The 19291-nt window shown below is 29.4% G+C and overlaps 1 protein-coding gene across 1 annotated transcript in view; it reads right to left on the bottom strand.

The window, feature by feature from the left end:
- Nucleotides 1–19291, bottom strand: part of LOC107442811 (lachesin) — a 236387-nt gene that overhangs the window by 40700 nt on the left and 176396 nt on the right. Inside the window, exon 3 of the mRNA XM_016056467.3 lies at nt 12956–13163. Coding sequence (XP_015911953.2) covers nt 12956–13163 — 208 coding nt within the window. The remainder of the gene's footprint in view (nt 1–12955; nt 13164–19291) is intronic.

Raw genomic sequence — 19291 nt, 5'->3', positions numbered from 1 at the left:
GATACAAAACCAAAATATGAAGGAAAAAACTCTTTAACTGAAGAAATGAAAAAAGAAAAAAAAAACACAACGTACTTTGATTTCAACAAAGAATGTTCTGCCTCGCGGGATATTCTTTAATCACTTAAATCTTTAAGAGGAAACAGAAAATTGCCTTTTTTTCATATTCTTTCAAAACGATAATGAAAGAAAATACCCTTCGTCGCAAAATATCAAGAATATGCCTTTTCTGCGTGTCAACGTTATCATTTTTAAGTCAGGATTCTTTAGTTCCCGCATGGAATGTATTTTCACATAATCTATTTTGATTTAACTTGTTATAAGCAAGTGTGTTTGACAGATAAGCAGCTTACAATCCAAAGAATAATATAAACATAATTTCTAATTATGGAATTTACAATATAAACTCCGGCATTTTATTGATAGAAGAATATGCATATTTATGCACTATGCAAAAAGGATTTCGTTTACTATGTCGATTGCTTTGCTTTACATTGATCATTATCCACGCTAAATTAAGTTTTAAGGTGAAATAATTTCCCATACTTTGCATAACAAATATTTTATTTTTCTAAAAGGAATTTCTAACCAAGTGAAGAAATTCAACAATTTTAAGTTTTTTTCTATGCAGCAATCCAAGAATCAGTTTTTTTAAATACGTAAGTTTTAATTCTGTGAAAGTAATTTAGATGTAAGACACATTAAAATATTAAATGAGAAAAAAAGCATGGGGGCATGATAACGATAAAATTTAACTTGAAAATCTTGCACCATTGCTAATAAAAAGACAAATTACATTCGAAAAGTTTTTCGAGTTTTGTAACAGTTAAATAATCGTTGGGCATGATGCTCAGCTCTTGTCGATGCATCACGAAACATGGCAGCCAGCATCTCCTGGGGCCCAATTCACAATTGGCTTGCAGTCTACGTGAAAGTGTTTCTTTAATCACGAAGTGTGAGAAGTTAAAGGTGCCCCGTATCAATACCCAGTTGCTGCTATGTGGGTAAAATATTTTGGAATGATTATAAATCTCACATGTGGTGGAGAATCATCATCTGAGCTCATCATATTTGCCAATGGTCATATTGAATGACATTGTGGTAGAGACTCATCATTTGTGCTCATCAGACCTGTCAGTGGGCATCTCAAATGACATTGGGGTAGAGACTCATCATCTGTACTCTTCTGACTCGTCAGCGGACATATCAAATGATAGATTTGCCAGTGGACATATAGTGCTATGAAATCATGATATACAATTTAAGAAAAGAAGCGTATTTTTAACTTTTAATATCTTAAAAATTATTCACCTGATTTCCTTCGGATTCTGAATTTTGTCATCGAAAATTACACATTTAAAAATCTAATTCCAAAAAATGTTCAACAAACAGGTAAAATTAAACAAAAGACAGGTATAAACATAGGTTAAAATTTCTTCGACCCTTACTAAGAAGAATGATAAATAAATATTAACATTTATTTTTTAATCATGTTTATTTAAGTAGCAAACGACTAAAAATTGAGTATATGGCATTCTTTGTTTCGGTACCATGCTTTCATTTAAATGAAAAATTACTCAAATGAGTTCTTGAGACGGCCACTTGATATAGCTTCCTAAATCAACCTGCACCTTAAGCCTTTTTCTTTGGTGGTTAAAAGATCCAGCTACAGATGCTTAGCTCGAATCTTGCAAGCAGCTAAGGAGCATCCCTCACATACATTTCTACATCCACATCATTTTTGAGTCGATGATTTTGCTTAAAAATGAGAATAGGCTGTTTCGAAACTGAACATTTCACTATACTCTACTTGTTCCGGGGCTATTATGATACATTGCCGCTCATTTTTTTTTACGGTGCGAGTTTGGACAGTTCTTGCAAAGTTGTGTCACTTTTTCTCGGATTTTCTCATGAGAAACAGGAGCATATTTTCTCCTTAATTACATTCTAATAACGTCATAAAGACGTATTTAAAAAAATAAGCTCTAGATATTTCTTTGAAGAAAAAAAACGAATACAAATTATTTTTATTGTTCGTAAATAAAACACTGCTTTAAAATCTCGAACAAATCTATATGAGTTGTCATAAAGTATTATTAGATCCCTGAGTTCCAGTTAAAAGTATTTTCTCTTTAATTTAAATTGAAAAATACCATTTAGCATATTATCCATGTATGATAGCAAATCTTTTTAGTTTCAATGCATGATTAAATACACAAATTGTTTTTACTACAGAACTTACTAATTATCAAATTTTTTATTACAATTGATAATTACAAATAAACAATAAAATTATACATTTATACATATGGTTTCTGGGGTTATTAACATGATTATAATTATGAATGAAGTTTCACATGAGAGAAAAGTGTAGTAGCGCCATTCAGGTCACTATAAAACTATTTTGTCTGTGAAATTTTATTCTTCTAAACTACTATTTATAGACTATAAAAAGAATATATGTATGAAAAAAATCAAAGTCTGTCAAAGTAGATTTGAAATTTAAAAGAAAAGTGAAAAAGTAGATTTTTCTGTAGAAAAGCAGACTAAAATATGATCAAGTTTCTTATCACGGAAGATGAACATGTCTGAACTTGAAAAGTATACGTATCCAAGCTCTTTGACAGAAAAAAGATAAAGAAGCTAAACTGTCAGTTTATAAAAAGATATTATGTTATGACGAAAAAAATGGCATCGTATCAGATTTGTTTCCTTTTATATCACTCTATCATTTTTCTCATGGGTATAGAATGTTACAAAAATTTTTATTTTTTGTAAAGCAGTGTCTTAAATTAAAAATTTTCAAAACCATACTTTAGAAGATAAATAGCTCAATCGCATAACCATAAGAATTAAAAAATATACTATATAAATCAAAACTTTTTAAAGAAGTAAGTACTGACAGTTTTTTTCAAAATGAAAATAGAATAGTAGCAACTTTTTTCTTATAACCGTCACTAAACAGTCGACCAAATTTTCAGTTCATGACTAGCAAAGCTTAACACTGTTGCCTTGCAATTTTGGACTCCAAACCAGTAGGTAATGGAACTCCTGGACCAAGTATTGGTTGAAATTTGCATACGTGGTGAACTTTTTGACGAATCTGACCTCTATTTGCGTTACATGAAAATAATAACCAGAAATACCATCACGATTAGCCTGAGGACTCTAACCAATGATCCGTCTACTATTGTGGATATTTTTCGTCAACACTGAACCGGGTTCGGAACTGGGTACAGATCGACCGGCCATGTGTGGGATTTAAACCCGGTCAAATCGTTGGACGGCGGGTCATTAGAGACAAATTAAATTTGTAAACTGAAATTCTCATTTTACAAATTAAATTTGTGAACTAAATTTGTACTTTTCTTCAAGAAAATACTTATGACAATGCCATAAATGGTAAATTTTTAAGGTTATTTTTTATTATTTAAGCTTTACTATGTATTGAATTTGTTTATGAGGGGGATTCTTATTTCACATTTTTTGCAGAAATATTTCAAACTATTTAAATATCAGAGTTTAAATCAAGTCTTTTTGAAAACTATAAACTAGCTAATATTTACATAGGAAAACCATACAATTCCATTACTCATAACACGCACAAACACCATAACTTTTCAATTGTTTTTCAAATATACAATGTTTTTATTTAATTTTCTTCATGCCTTGTGCAATTTACTCTAATTTTTACTATTTGAAAGCATTCTGATCTAATTTCATTCACTTTTATCTTCGGGTAATGTGATTGAAATCGAATTAAAAAGGCTTGATTTTTTTTCTTTCTCCACAATTCTATGATATTAAGATTTCAATTATAATAATTTTATATACAGTAACTTTAAGATAATTTTATCTGTAAAATTTAGAAATTATCTCATATTCGTTTTCATAATTTCCTTATTTTGAAACATAAAAAACTAAATCTAAATAAAGTAATTTAAAATCTAAAACACGTTTTTTTTACATGCTGAAATTTAAAGTATTTATAAAAATAAACGAAGCAGCAAATTTCTCTTCATACCCAAAATCTATTTTCTTTTTATCGCTTGTCCAACATTAAAAAACACCTTTTCGCTTAAATGAGAAAGTGTTTTTTATTTGAGTTATTTACCATATGTGGCCCATAAGAATATTGAAATACCGGAGCTTCTATTTTTCAATCATTTACGTAAAAAAGAAAGAAAATACAGCAGTGATGAACTAGGGAGCCAAAAAGGGAGGGAGGCAAAATGGGGAGCAGTTTTAGTTTCTAGGGCGTCGCCTGGTAGTAATCGTTTTATGTCGCCACCCCTGCAATTCAATGACTTTATCATTAGTAGACGGGTCCCTGACATCAAGTATCGTCTGCCCAGCTACGGGGGACTGCAAGAAAAAAACTGATCTTTGAAATCCATCGAAGCAGAAGTAGGTTAGAAAAAATTCAAAAACATGGTGCAAGAAGAGAATAATAAAAAAATAACATTTCGAGGCTAGTGCCAACTATTTTTTCAAAAGAAATTAGAAAAATGGCTTGAATCTTAGTTTTTTTTTTCCTTCTTTGGAACTGTTTGTATGAAAATATAAAATACTAAACAATCTGTTAGATGTTTCCAAGTCATGAAATTTTAAACATTTATCTAAAGTAATGACACTATAAATATCTATTCATATTAATATGCATTTTCCTTACAGTTAAAATGAGTTTTTAGCAAATTCATCTTTTTGCATGTCAAGTATAAATCAATGTTTACTTTATTAAACGATATTATTTATTAAAAACACGTAATTCATTTTCCTTGATGAACAATTCCACAGCTCTTGAAATATAGAATTTGTTATTATGAATCATGTATGTAATAAATTATGAACTCTATTGTTTATTTACTTATTTTTGTGTAATAATTGGAATTAAAAAAGGAAAGTCATCGTGAAATATTCTAAGAGAAATTTAAAATATTTAATGTAACAATAATAGTCTGCTTATATAATATTTAATATAACTTATAATATTTAATGACACAATAATGTGCTTATTAAATAGACTAATTTTAATAAATAATGTCTGAGGTTAGGGAACCAAGCATAAAATTTACTTTGTCTTTACTTGTTAATGGTTATCAAAAAAGTAAATAAGTTAAAAGTTATCAAACATAACAATTTTTAATCTGTGTTCTATTTTTGTCGCATGTTGTTGGTAATAAAACATTGAATTAAGTCCATAAATATTCCATAAAAGAGGTTTGAAAGGTTAAAATTAAAAGAGTAAATTTAAAAATTAGAATAAAAGCTCCATTGTTAGGATATATCAATCTATGAACTCTATATATCGCAAATAAATTGTGTTTGTCTCCTTGCAATATCTGTGGTAACTAAACAGTGAGCCTTACAACTGTACTTGTGATCACACAATTGAGAAATATTTTGCTATTCATCTTACATTTCACCTGAACTTATTTTTATCAATAATGTATAACATCGCTAAGGCGAAGTAGATAAAATATATTTTGCAGATAAAATATATATTTTTGACAAAAACAAGAATTGTATTAAACATTCAGCTTAATATGCAAGTCAAATTTTGAATTTTTTTTTATTTGATTAATAAAATTTTTTAAAAAGACACGTTTTCGTAAAACTTATTGGGGATATCATCTGTTACAAAAAAGGGAAGACTTGATAGGTGTTTTTTCAGGTGATTTACGGAATTATTTGAAACCATCTTAGATTTTAGAACAACAAATGATTTCTCACACGACACATGTTATAGGCCCTCAAATGACCTAATCGGAGAGGTGTAAAGGAAATTGCTCAGAAAAAAAATTTATTAGCTTGAAACAGATATAAATCATAAAAAAGTGAAAAATGTTTTTAAAATAAATAATTAAGGAAGATGAATATTAACTAAATTAAACTTTTAATAACAATTTTAACTCATACTCGCTTTTTATTCACTTTAAATTATTTTTTGATATGCATGAAAAGTTATATTTTTAATGTTTAACACAAGAACGAGGAACTGAGATACTGGGTTTTGTTGCTCTAAAATTAAAACACAACTTACAGAAAGTGTTGAGAATTTCTGAGTTTTTATAATTTGATCCAACTTAAGGGATTATTTAATCATTCTTGTGTTAGTCTTATAGAGATCTATAGGACCTTATACCTCGAATACCGGGAAGTCTAAGGGAGCTTAGGTATTTCGTTTGATATTTAAATATTCCCAGATAGGTATGAGCTTAAGGTACCATTTAGTAAATATTAGGTATACCCCAGTTTCATTGAAAAACAGAGGTATTTCAACATGTGCCTAAAATTTTTTTATTGTCAATTGGAAACTCACTTAGTTAAGAAAGTATTATATAAGTACATTTTAAAAGTCAGTGCTGTATTTAATCAAATTTTTTTCTTTCACCAAATAAAATAAAATGCCATAGAATTTTGATGCTCATGTCTACAATAGGTTTTTGTTACATTATTAACAATAATAATTAACTGTCCTTCTAGGTATACAGCAATATTTAGTCTTTCTATATTTAAAAAGATGCCTTTTATAATCAATATACTGTGTTAATTTAATTTTTTTTTTAAAAAAACGCGAAGAAGACGAAGCAATTGAAAAAAAAGCTTTTTTCTTTAAGCTATTTTCAATAGGAAAATCGATAAAGTCTTGAGTGAAAAAATAATATTTAATACAATGGATTGCATTGAGTCGTCCGACGAATCTCAAACTTGAACATTGCGTTGACGTAATGAATTATAATGGTTGTCGGAGTAGAAACAGGAAAAAAAGAAAGAGAAAATCACGTTATATGGTTAGAAAAGAAAATAATGTAATCTGAGCTCTTAGTTATTAACGAAACTAAATCTGTGATGAAAGCGGAGGTTTTTTTTTTCTCATTCTTTTTAAGACTACTCTTGGGAGACATGGTATGACTACGTCGTGCAATTCAGTATTACAGTATGGTATTGGTTTAAGAATTCGAAGAGAGTAACAGTACTTTCAAACATGAAGCTCCAAGAATTTAAATACGACATCGTTGATGAAGTTGCTTTTGTTTACAATGACCTGTTGAGGAAGGTGTACAGAAACTTCAAAAATCACTTACAAGAGAGTATCATTAAAAAAAAGTCCATCTCTTCAGATACTATTTTCAAAATAATATCGTTTTTAAATGTTGGAGACTTTATAGTAATTTTCCGGTAAAAATTTCTTTTTCTTCTTTTTTAGTGAATAGATTCGGTAATGTATGGCATTGTGAAAGGCATCAGTTGGATTGGCCAACACTTCTTTGAAGAAAGAACGTCTCAGTATGGTTCAATGTAATAGTTCAACGCTACAAACATAAACTGCGCAGTGGAGGTGAATAAGAATAACGCCACTTCGTTAGGGCAACTAAGCTTTTAAGTTAGGAAAAATACGAAAGATGTCATTACAACTGCTAAAAAATCACATTTATTATTTATGGTAATCCGTGATGAGGTCATCTATCTTTTTAGGGGGATACGATTCGGCAGGCTGTGTTGAAAAAAATTAGGAAATAAAATTAAAATTTTAACTTATTGAAATTAACCTATTAAAATTAACTTTTTAGATACAATAAGGAATCTCTTATCATTTTAGTTCAGACCTACAATTTGCAGATGTCATTTGACTAATTCTCAAAAATTATCCCAAAACTCAAAAATTAAATTCATGTTGGAAAGTATAAAAGATCACTCATTTGATGGTGTGAAAGCAAAAGCATGAAGCGGAGTTCATGAAAATGCTACCGGAAGTGAAGACTTGGATCACTCTTCAAAAAGTGGGCGTTCTAAATAAATCAATGAAAGAAAATGAAAATGGAAGCAGATAAAAATGTACGGTTTGCTGCGTTTTACTTAGGAAATACGCTATTTTATTCTGACAAATTCTTATATTATTTAAGAATTTTACTAACACTTAACGTAGAATATCGTGTAAAACTTTATTGCAAGATAACTATTATTTCCGTCGACAAAGCAGGGCAATTTGGAAACAGAATAGTCAGAACCCCTGGCACGTATCTCAGTTGGAACGAAATATCGGGTATTGGAACGGTCTAACGTGCAGCAAATAACGTTATTTTAATTAAATCTAACCTGCTATTAGTGCCATCTCTTGATGGAATTTATAAAGTATTGATATTGGCTGAGAATAAATATCTGGTTTCTTAAGCAGATTACAGCAGTCCATACTTTTCATCCCATTTTTCCTTGATTTTTTGAAAGACTCGGCATCGGCCGATATTTTCTATTAAATTTAAATTCAAATGGAATTAGGCTTAGTGACAGGGAGAGGTAAAAATTAGAAAATTGATATTGAAGTCAAAAAATTTTGATATATTTATTATGATTTGTCTTTTTTATGTATAATTTAATGCTTCTCTTTCATGAATAACTCTTAATTTCTCTAAACAACCATCAAAAATAAAAGGTGCACTTTTTAAAGTAGTTTATAAATTTGTAACGCATTACTTTTTTTAAATTGTATCATTCTCTCGGCATGAACGATTAAGCACTAAAGTATTGAAAATGATTCTAAGCTTTAATATTTCGTCTATCTTTTTTCTATTGTTTATCTTCTGCAAATGTTTCATTATGATTCATTTACCAACGCTATTCCTAAAAAGCAAGGGACAAAAAAAGGTAATGCAAGTTTTACTCGAATTGCATTAATTCAGATTTGGCTTTAAGATTAAAGAGTGAAAAAAAGCCGTCAAAAACAGTAATTACAACGAAAAAAAATCATTTGGAGAAAGAACGTCGTTTAAAAATTATAAAAAATTCTTTTAGAATGTATTATGATTTGTATCGGAAATGGAATTAGACGGATTTTTTTTTTGCTCGCCGGCGGATAATTAAAGAGAGTCTACAATGTTGGAAAAACATTTCTATTTCTATTTAATAAGTTCAACAAAAAAAACATTTTATGTTGCAGTTTGGCTTTCTGTTTTATAACTTTGAAATTTTTATTTTTCTTTACATAAAATGTTTTGATTTAAAAAAAAGTTTTATTTATGTGCATGCAGCTTATTTAAACTGCATTGTAATAATGCAGCATTATATATAAGTAATTAGTAGATATCTAAGAGAGAAAAATATTTAAGAACAACAAAAGGAAATTATAATAAAAGTCAAATGATTTAAAAACAATCACATGTTTTATATTATTTCTGTTCCTGTTTGACTTCCAGCTTTATGAAAACAGCAAATATATTTTTCCTAGCAAAATTATTTTTTTTTTATATTTTCGTTTTACTTATATTTAAAAAAACTATTTAAACTTCAGTCTAATTATTCAGCACATAATTCAAAAGCATTTTAGAAAGAAAGTTGTTTAAAACAAATAATAAAAAGAAACTTTATGGATAAAACTTGTATTTGGATGAATGAGAGTGTCAGAGAGAAGAAAAACAAATCATTTAAAAATCGATGTTCTGTTCTTTTTCTGAGAGCTTTAAGTATAAGTACTGTAAGAAGAATATACCTTTAGGTTACGGACAGTAACCGACAAAAAGTACTGTGGTTAGTAACCTGTAAAGACTATTAAAATGCAGGTCTATCCTTAAACTTTTTCTCATAAAATATAGTGTCTCTGACCGCAAATTAACCTTATGCTTGTAAATGTTTGTAAATGTCAGTTCACGTCTTGACGTTGTTTGAGACGCGGGCGATTTGTTTGTCAAATTTTTTTGGAACAAAGAAAAATCATAGTACAAAGAAAAGTTGACATTCTGTGAACTTCTTTCTCAGAGAAAGGAGCTGAATGTTAAATTTAATAGTTGAATACACTACTTTTGGGAATTCGCTACTATTTCATGCACTAGGTTTTTATTAATCAAAAAAAAAAGAAAAAAAAAGATCTGTCTGTGTAAGTGATTTATCTACTGATTTTGAAGTTCATTACAACCACGAAATCTGGACCTTTTTCCAAAAAAAAAAGAAAAAGAAAAGAAGGAGTTGACTGTTTAAAATAGTCGCCAACTCTCCAAATTTTGTGGAAATTTGAGGACAAAAATTTTTTTTAATACCATAGAAGCAGTAGTTTTTACTTTTAGAAAATAATGTATGCGTTTTGTAAGCACTTATGTCTGACAATGTCGTTGATTTGAAAGTAAATTGGGCAATTATCTTTATAGGAATTTATCTCAGTTTTACTTAAATACGATTAATGTTTGTTTTAGAATTATACATATTTTTTTTTATTTTAACAATTCAATAGAATTCAGTAAATAGACGTAATAAAAACTGTAACTGTTTCTTATTTCCCTCCTTTGTTTGATTATTTTTGTTTACACTCGTTTCCCAAACCCTTTTGGTTGAACTTTTCTTTATGTTACTAGGTTTATTATTTTTTCCTCGGTTCCTAATTCTTATCCTTTTCTGATTTTGTATTTCCATGAAAAAGAAGAATCTTAAATGTCGAAATTATTTGGTCGACGAACTTTAATGTACGTTTATCTTCATTCACATTCATATTATAGCAGAGAATCAAACAAAGGAATCCCCTCCTGTGTTTGATTATCTTATTCAAACTTTTTCCTCATCCCCTATTGGGTAAATAGTATGTTTCCTAGTTGCATCTTATTTGTATTTTTTTCATCTATTCTTTCCTCTTTTTCTCCTCTCACTTTGTGTTTCGACATTGAAGTTGATTTTTCAAGAAAAAAAAATCTGAGATTAATGAAAATTTTTCAACGTCAAAATTATTTGTTCTTTGAAATTATTATGTACGTTAGCATCCCATTAAGCAAGATAATCAAAAAACAACTCTAGTGTGTTGAAATTGTTTGTTCGACAAAATTATTATGTACGTTTAGATTCCTATCAAACAAGTAAATCAAAGAAAATTTCTCTGTGTTAAAATTGAATGTTTGTCGAAATTATTATCTACGTTTATAACCAAAGATAACCAAAGAGTATTCTTCTGTGTTAAAATCATTTTTTTCATAGAAACTATTATGTACGTTAGCTTCCCATTAAATAGGATAATCAAACGGTTTTTCTGTGTTGAAAGTGTTTGTTCGTCGAAATTATTATATACGTTTAGTTTCCCATTACACAAGCTAATTAAAGAAAATTCTTCTGAATTAAAATTGTTAGTTTGTTAAATTATTATGTACGTTTAACTTCGTTGAGAAAAAAAAAAACAAAGAATTATTTTGAATTATTATCATTTGTACCTCTTTTTTTTTGTTGAAATTCCTATTTCATTTCCTGTGATCAAACTAAATTTCATTAATCTAAAAAAATCCCTATTGTTTGATTTTGAAAATCTCCTTTGTTCGATTTTCTTGTTCAATCTTGTTTCTCATCTCCTAATACTATCTTTTTCCATGTTTCTACTTGTTTATATATGTTTTTTCATTTCATTTTCCCTACTAGTTTTTTTTATCATCATGTGTTTCGAAATTGAAAAAAAAAATTTAGTTACCAAAATTATTATCTTGATTTAGCTTCATCAGTATCCCATTACACAAGCTAAATATTTCTTCCCTTTCCTTGATTATTATGTCTAAACATCCAGTCCCTATTGGTTAAATCATCTTTTTCCTTGTTTCAACCTGTTAGTACTTTTATCCTTCTGCTCCTCTGTCTTGTTTCAATTGATTTTGCATTTCGACATTGAAGAAGATTCTAAAATATTTAAATTTTTTCGTCGACAAAATTGTTATCCAAATTCATCTTCATTCAGCTTCCTATCATACTAAAGAATCAAGCTAAATATTCCCTGACTTTAATTGATTACCTCCTACAAACTTGTTCTTTATCCTCTATTGATTTAAGCATGTTTTTTTTCTTGTTTCAACTTGTTTTAATTTTTTTTTTCGGTTCCTCTCTTTTTTCCTACTTTCTTTTTGTGTTTCAACATTGAAGAAGTGTTTTTTTATTATAAGGCCGATGCCATTGTACGTCTATCCAATGGCGTTATTTATACTTATTTACGTTGTCTCAGCTTTATTTTCATAAGGTATGCCCTTTTTTAAACTGGATTTTATAATGTGTAGTTATAAATTTCTGTAATGTATATATAATATGATTAAAAAATCAATCAGCAACTATGATGTAAAGTTTTTTTTAATGGCGGGCACTTGAAACTATTGTCCATTGGCCACAGAAAGTGCCAGAACTGCTAACTCTCCTTTAGTTACCCAGTGGGCACCTGTGGTGAAGCCACGGCGGTGGAGCAGCGTCACCCACGTCACACTACCACGACCGGTTTATAGGGAGGGTCCTATTCACACATTCTCACACAAAGGAGATGGAACATAGAACACAGATAGAGAGAAAGAAACATCCATGCCTCGCCCGGGATTCGAACCCAGAACCTTTCTGATGCAAGGTCAGTTCCTTGTCCCTTACACAGGCCGATCGGCCTATAATGTGAAGTAAAAATCAAAATTTAAAAAAAAAAAACAAGTTAACTGGAATTAAGTCTCGTGAAGGCTGAATAATAACATCAGAAGAGATACGATAAAAAGTGCTTAGTTTAAAAAAAAATATTCGAGTTTGTAATGATAATTAACCACTGAGTCAATCCAATTTACAGTAATTACCCAATTAACAAAGAGGATTATGATGTTGATATTCGATATTTACTTTACACATAGTTTACTATGTTTTGACTACATAATGACATATACTCGTATTTCCGATTTTTAAGATATCTATGTTTCTTAAAGAATCAAGCAAAAGTGTGAAACGGAAAAGTATCATAATTATGGAGAAAAAAATGCTATTTTACAAATCAGTGCTATTTTACAAATCTGAGTAACTCGCTAAAATTAAATTTCTTTTTTTTTTAAATTTTAGAATTCAAACAAATCAGAAAGCTAACATTAATTAATGCAAGTAGATTATTAGCAATGTATACTTAGTATTGTATAATTATTGAGAAACATCTTTTTTGAAAGTTCTGGGATGAAAATTGAATCAACCAATATTTTCAACTTACCGACGACTTCGAGAAAACCGATTTGACTCATCATTGGGGATGTGTTTATTTGGCACATATATTCTCCTTTGTCTGATTCTTCGACGTCTTTTATGTTTAACCACCATGTCCGGTGGCTGTTATGTGTAATACTGTAGCGTGTGTTACGAGTTATCACTTTGTCGTGCAGCGTTAGCAGGGTGTGCTTGTCCGTGTGAATCCACGCAACCTGTAAAAGAAAACTTTGTATTAAATTTTAGCATTAAAATTGTTTATCTATTCCATTAACTTTTTTCGATGAGAATAAAAGAAATAATATTGTTTGCACTAAAAAGAATGGATTTTAAAGATTTTCTTCGTAATTGATATCATCTTCCAGGAAATGGTCGGAGAATTTGGAAATAACTCCCGAGACTTGGAGAAATAGCTACTTACTTTTATTCATGAATATGCACTTTGTCAAAAGCATTAAGATTAATGCACCATATCAATCAGAAAAATTTATTTTCAAATACATCAGACGTTGAAAAAAGTTCCAGATCTAATTACTGCCAATAGTACCGGCACACAGGGAACCGGTACTTTTAACTTATAAACTCAGTTTTACCCGAAAATGTTACGGAAAAAAAATTATATAGTATAATTTTACAGCAATAAATACCGTAAAATCACTGAATCACTTTAATTATATAACAATTACCGTAAANTTTTTTATTCATTTATATATATATATATATATAGATAGATAGATAGATAGATAGATAGATATATTACTGTAAAATTTCAGTGCAATATTTTACAGTAGAAATACATTTAACATCTCTTACGGTCAATTGAATTTTACGGGTGATACATCCAAATTTCCGGTACTTCGTAACATACTTTGATCCCAATTTATTCACAGTGCAGATGAAAGGAATCACATATTTTTATTCCTTATTAATAATTTATATGATTTCTCCGGATAAAACATAAAACAATATAAAACAATAAAAAATGTTACAACAGAAAAGATAGAAAGAAACTGAATAATGTTGTAGAAACTGAGTGTAAGAAAGAATGATGAAAAAATTTTTTTTATCAGTCCACTTTTTCTACTTGTAGAAGCTGATAAAAAATATTATGCTTCCTTGAATTAAGACAACGTAAAGTTTGCACTAATACAGTGGCGCTTGCACTTATGTATAAAAGTTATTGAACACAAGAAACAAGAAAATTAACGTTTTGTCATTTATAATTTTGAGAAATATTTATTGCAGTTTTGTAATTTTAATTAAGTTTAGGCAGTTGCATATTTTTTCGTTTAAAGAACAATATGTATTACATTCTTATACCATTTGTCATCATACCCTTTTTATCGAAACCATTTTGAGAAATAAAAAACACACATTATTTGATGAAACCATGCCACGAAGCAAACAAGAATTTCATCGGGTCTATATTATTTATGGTAAAGAACGGTGCACATATTGCATCATATCTTTAGTTTCTTTTTCTTCGTGTTTCACTTCTTCTCTCCCGTTCAACCTTCGCCAATGCTTCAAACTTTTCGATTTTCATGAATAATGCATCGCCAAAACCTTCGACCGTAAACACCATAAATCTTAAAGCATTACGGCTATCCGAACCTTTAAGGTGATGTCTCGATTTCAGTCAAGACGGAAACATTGAACCGTAAATAGAGGATCAATATTTATTACCTCCCCCCAACTTAAAGAATACCCACCCCGTCTAACACCTGAGAGATTTAATCGGTTACCTTTCAAATGCTCACTGTTTTATCTCCCAACTTATCACTCATTTTTTTTCTTCCCTTGGCGATATGATATTGTAAAGTGATGTTCGAAATGGAGTGAGAATGGTAAACGATGGTAAGTTTAGGCAAAAATACTTAAACTTGAAGGTTTGGAATTTTTTTTTTAATGTATGTCATCTTTAATGAATCAATAAGGTTTAAGGTCATGTAAATAAGAATAAAAAAATATAATGAATTTAAAATTTTAAATTAAGTTTATCATTAAATTTTTTATGTAGACTTGAAAGGAGAAAAAAATTAGGAAAAAATTCTTTTTTTTCCAGGTATGAAACTATGCTTTTGTAAAGTAACTAGTAATTAGTATTTTTACAATTGAAATGCAATTGGATAGACAATTTCCAGTGGCGATAAGCGTTAATGACAAAATAGATGCGCTTTACCGCATTTCCACGTTAGTTCTGACAAAAAATTATTTTATTCGTTTTTTTCGTCCAGTAAAATTTAGTTTTTTAGAATTTCCGACTGGAGTGTATAACCATCAGGGAGCTGACCTCGCATTAAGAAGGTCCTGGGTTAGAATATGAGACAAGGCATGGATGTTCTTTCATTGTCTGTACTATCTGTCGTTACTATGGGAACAACGTTGACTCCCCTAACATGGTGCCTCTGAAAGAGTGTCCAGCATATTTGCCCTATTCATACCCTGAATAACGAGTTTCCAACAGGTGGACAGTGGAAAAAAATTTTTTTACTGTTATTTTATTATATTATATTCAATGCCGACAGGCCTGTGTAGGGTGCAGGGAACTGTCCTTACTTCAGAAAGGGCCTGGGTTCGAATCCCGGGCAAGGCCCGGGATGTTTCTTTCTCTCTGTGTGTTTTATGTCCTTTCTCCTTTGTGTGTCAATGTGACCCGCCCTATAAGCGCGTTGTGGTTGTGTGAATGGCGTGGCAGAAGTCGAATTCCTGACCATAGATGGCGCCACTGAAAAACAGGAACAATCGCACCCCCACTACCTAAGCAGGCAAACGACAAAAAAAAAATTATTATATTCAATAAAATTTCAAGCAGGATAAAATTATCGAATCGTTAATAGGGGGTCAAAACTATTTACGCCTTTCACTCTTAAAGATATCCAACCAGAGTAGTACCCAAAGAGTTTAATGGGGTACTTTTCAAAAGCTCACTATTTTGTTTATTACTTAATCACTCATATTATTTTCCTTCGGTGATATGATACTGAAAAGTAGAGTTAAAATTTAAAGAGAAGGCTGAACCATGGGAAAAATGCGTCATGAAAAATTCTGCTATACCTTCATTAGTTATCTAAAATATAAAAGTACGAAAGTTCAGGTAAACCAAAAGTAAATTACAGAGTTTCAAATGTTGAAAAAATTGCTTTTGTACTGTGTAATTCTGAATAATCTTGTCCTAATTTTCCTAAATTTAAATTTTTTTCAGCATTTGTGGTTACGTTTTTTATACTTCAAATCTTAATTAAAAATGCTTTTTTAATGAAGCATTTTTCCCACGAAAACAGAATTTTTCATGAAACGTTTCATTCGTGGTATTGTGCAATCTTATGCAAAATACTGGAAATCTAATGTTCATCAAAATACTAAATTTCTCAAGAAGAGAAGAAGGAAGTCTTTTATTTTGTGTCACACCTAAAATTAAAGAAAAAAGAATTAAAAAAAAACGCCGGAGACCAATCAGAGCAAAAGGCTAATATCCGAACATAACTTTTGAACTACTTAGGTATATCGAATTTTAGGTTTTTATAAAATTTTACTTCAAAAACTTTTCTTAAGTTTCTAATAATAGGTCTGATAAAAATAATTATAGCCTTGAAAACCATACTCTCAAAATATGTTATAAATATCAGCCGCTTTTATAAAATAAACAAATATTTAAAGATTTTACAAATTTTATTAGCTCAACATTTGAAATAAAAGCACAAAAACATATCATAAAGAATAATTTTAGGACAGTGAACAGTAATAAGTTTATGTTGGAGTATTATATGATGCAGTGTACCGTATTGGAGATCTAACTAGACGCACTGTGAGGCTTTACCAGACCCATGCATGAGGACTCTCATTACAGCTCAGGAGAGATTATGTTCATTCCAAATTTGTAAGTCTCAAATCTGTCAGTATCCTAGTGATTTGGATAGTTATAAATGGATTTTACGATCCACTGTCTCTAATATTGAGAACAAATTGGCAAGTGATATAACTTTACTCCGAATCCCTTAGTCGAAGCTTTTGTGTCAATCCCTTTAAAATTCTGAAATGCGAAACAAACAGTAATCTGATGCTCTCTGCAATTTTTCAAGAGTGTCATTAGTTTTGATTCGGCAATAGGAAGTGCAAACGCGTCGTTTTCATAAATATTTTTTATTGGCATTGTGATTTATATTTTTCACGCAAATTTCATTTTCTACTATTTTTAAGGACGCTGAAAGCATCTATAAAATATAAGTCCGAGTAATTCAATTGGAGTAATTTTTTTTTCTTTTAGGAAGATTTCCTATTACTCTAGATATTTCGTTATTAATTTCAAACGGTTATTAAAAAATTTAACTTTTCAAAAATTGCTCCATTTGAGACCATTTATATGTTTTTTAATGATTTAAAGTTGCAAATTCTGTAAACGTGATTAAAAAAAAGAAATGTCACAAAAAACTTTTATTTTCTGTTATACCAACAAGTGTAACAGAAAGGTTAAACATATAAGTATCTTTAATATACTGGTTCGTTTAAGGATCCATGCTCGTGAGTTTACGGGCAAAACAGTACTTTTTTGTGAAGCACATAAACTCATGATCTTAAATTCATATCTTCATCTTTTTTTATTTAATTTTTTATGTTTGTTTTTATTTTGCTTAAAAATAATATTTTTATTCTTACTGATATCCTTTCTGAAAGGCTATTTTCTATTAAATCGAAAAAAATCATATTTCAAACTTAATAATTGTAATTAAAATTCGAAAATGTTGATACAGTTTGATACGATCGATACATTCAAAACGAATGTTAGTCAAATTCATATTTTCTTCTTTAAGTAAAGATTAAAAGTTATAAATACAGCTGCTTATATTACATCCAAATTTATATACACTGTTAGAATTTCCATTCTAAAATTATAGTGACACAATCGCCAGCAGTCTATCCATCCTATTAACAGAAAAATTTGAAATTTACTTTTAACCTTATATGGTTTTGAAATAATTTAAAACTAGTGTGGTTAAAAAACCACGAATACAAAACAATACAGTTTTCTAACTATTCATGACTAGCATGGTTTTGAAACCATCAAAAAGAAAATTAACTGGATATTGAAGGTAGCTTAGCAGTTCTATGATGCTTTCATCTATGTGGGAATGAGAGCCTCGTGTTTAAATAGTCCAGGGTCACAAATTGGGGAGTACAGAGCGCTGGAAACACTTCATGTTTTGAAATAAATTTAGGAAATACTGTGGTATCGATTCTGTGACGAGTGGGTCCAGTTGGTACTATAAAATTATTGTTGCGTGACCGTATTAGGTGAAAGCAGTTAATAAAAGTTTTTTTCTTCTCAGGATTCACAGTTTGAATACCATCATAGTTACAAGTTACAGTTATTTGATTGTTTCGCTTGAATTTTGTGAAGTAAAAACTAAATAAAGGGTTATTTAGCAGAGAAATTTCTAACATTGTTCAATATATATATATATATATATATAACACGTAAAATCGATCTGAATTATTAGCGAGTGACATATCACACATCACATCTTACTCAATTAATATATATTTTGAAAAAAATAAGTGAATCAAAGATTATGAAACTCGAGTTACCAAATTTAATATATTTTCAGAAATTTCCTTGGATTTAATTAACCCTAAACATCATTAATTTTGAAATGGTTCCATAATCAAACATCTTGCAGATACTTAAAAATATACCATAGTACTTCAAAATGTAATAGTACGATCGAAAAAGGAAACTTTCTTAAAGTTAAACTAAAGTTAAGTTAAATAACTTTAATCATAAACATGTAATTAATAAAAGTGCTTCAGTTGTAAGGTTAATGGTGCATGTATTCGTATGCAGGAATGAGTCAATGCCATAACGTAAGTGCTGAAATAGTAGTGAAGGGAAGACATGCTTTTGGCACGTTGCGTAATAAGGTAAAATCATATAATTAATTTATAATAAATAAACGGCTAGGTTTTGAACTCTTAATTTAAAGAACAAAACCGTCATAATATCAGAGTGAAATAAAAAAAATACATATCAAAGGTAAATAACCTTTAAATTTAGGTTACAAAAATATTTTATAGAAAAACTTTAATATTCGTATATTGAAAAGTGTACAATCTAAAAGTATTGCGCCATACTGTCCGTACATTAAAACATAATAAGGGGAAAACTTAATGACAATATTTCCGTTTGATTTGAACCATAATATCGTATAATCATGTTTCAGAAACACGAAAATGTGATCAAATGTATTAAAAACTGAAGCAAATCTGAACCATAGAGAGCTATTTCTAATACTGCAGTGTTTGCAAAACTATCCGTATACTATCTATATCCGTGTATATATATATA

This window comes from Parasteatoda tepidariorum, chromosome 5, assembly GCF_043381705.1.
Source record: "Parasteatoda tepidariorum isolate YZ-2023 chromosome 5, CAS_Ptep_4.0, whole genome shotgun sequence".
NCBI classification, from domain to species: Eukaryota; Metazoa; Arthropoda; class Arachnida; order Araneae; family Theridiidae; genus Parasteatoda; species Parasteatoda tepidariorum.
The sequence above is the reverse complement of the archived record's forward strand: the minus strand, read 5'-3'. Positions and strand labels throughout refer to the sequence as shown.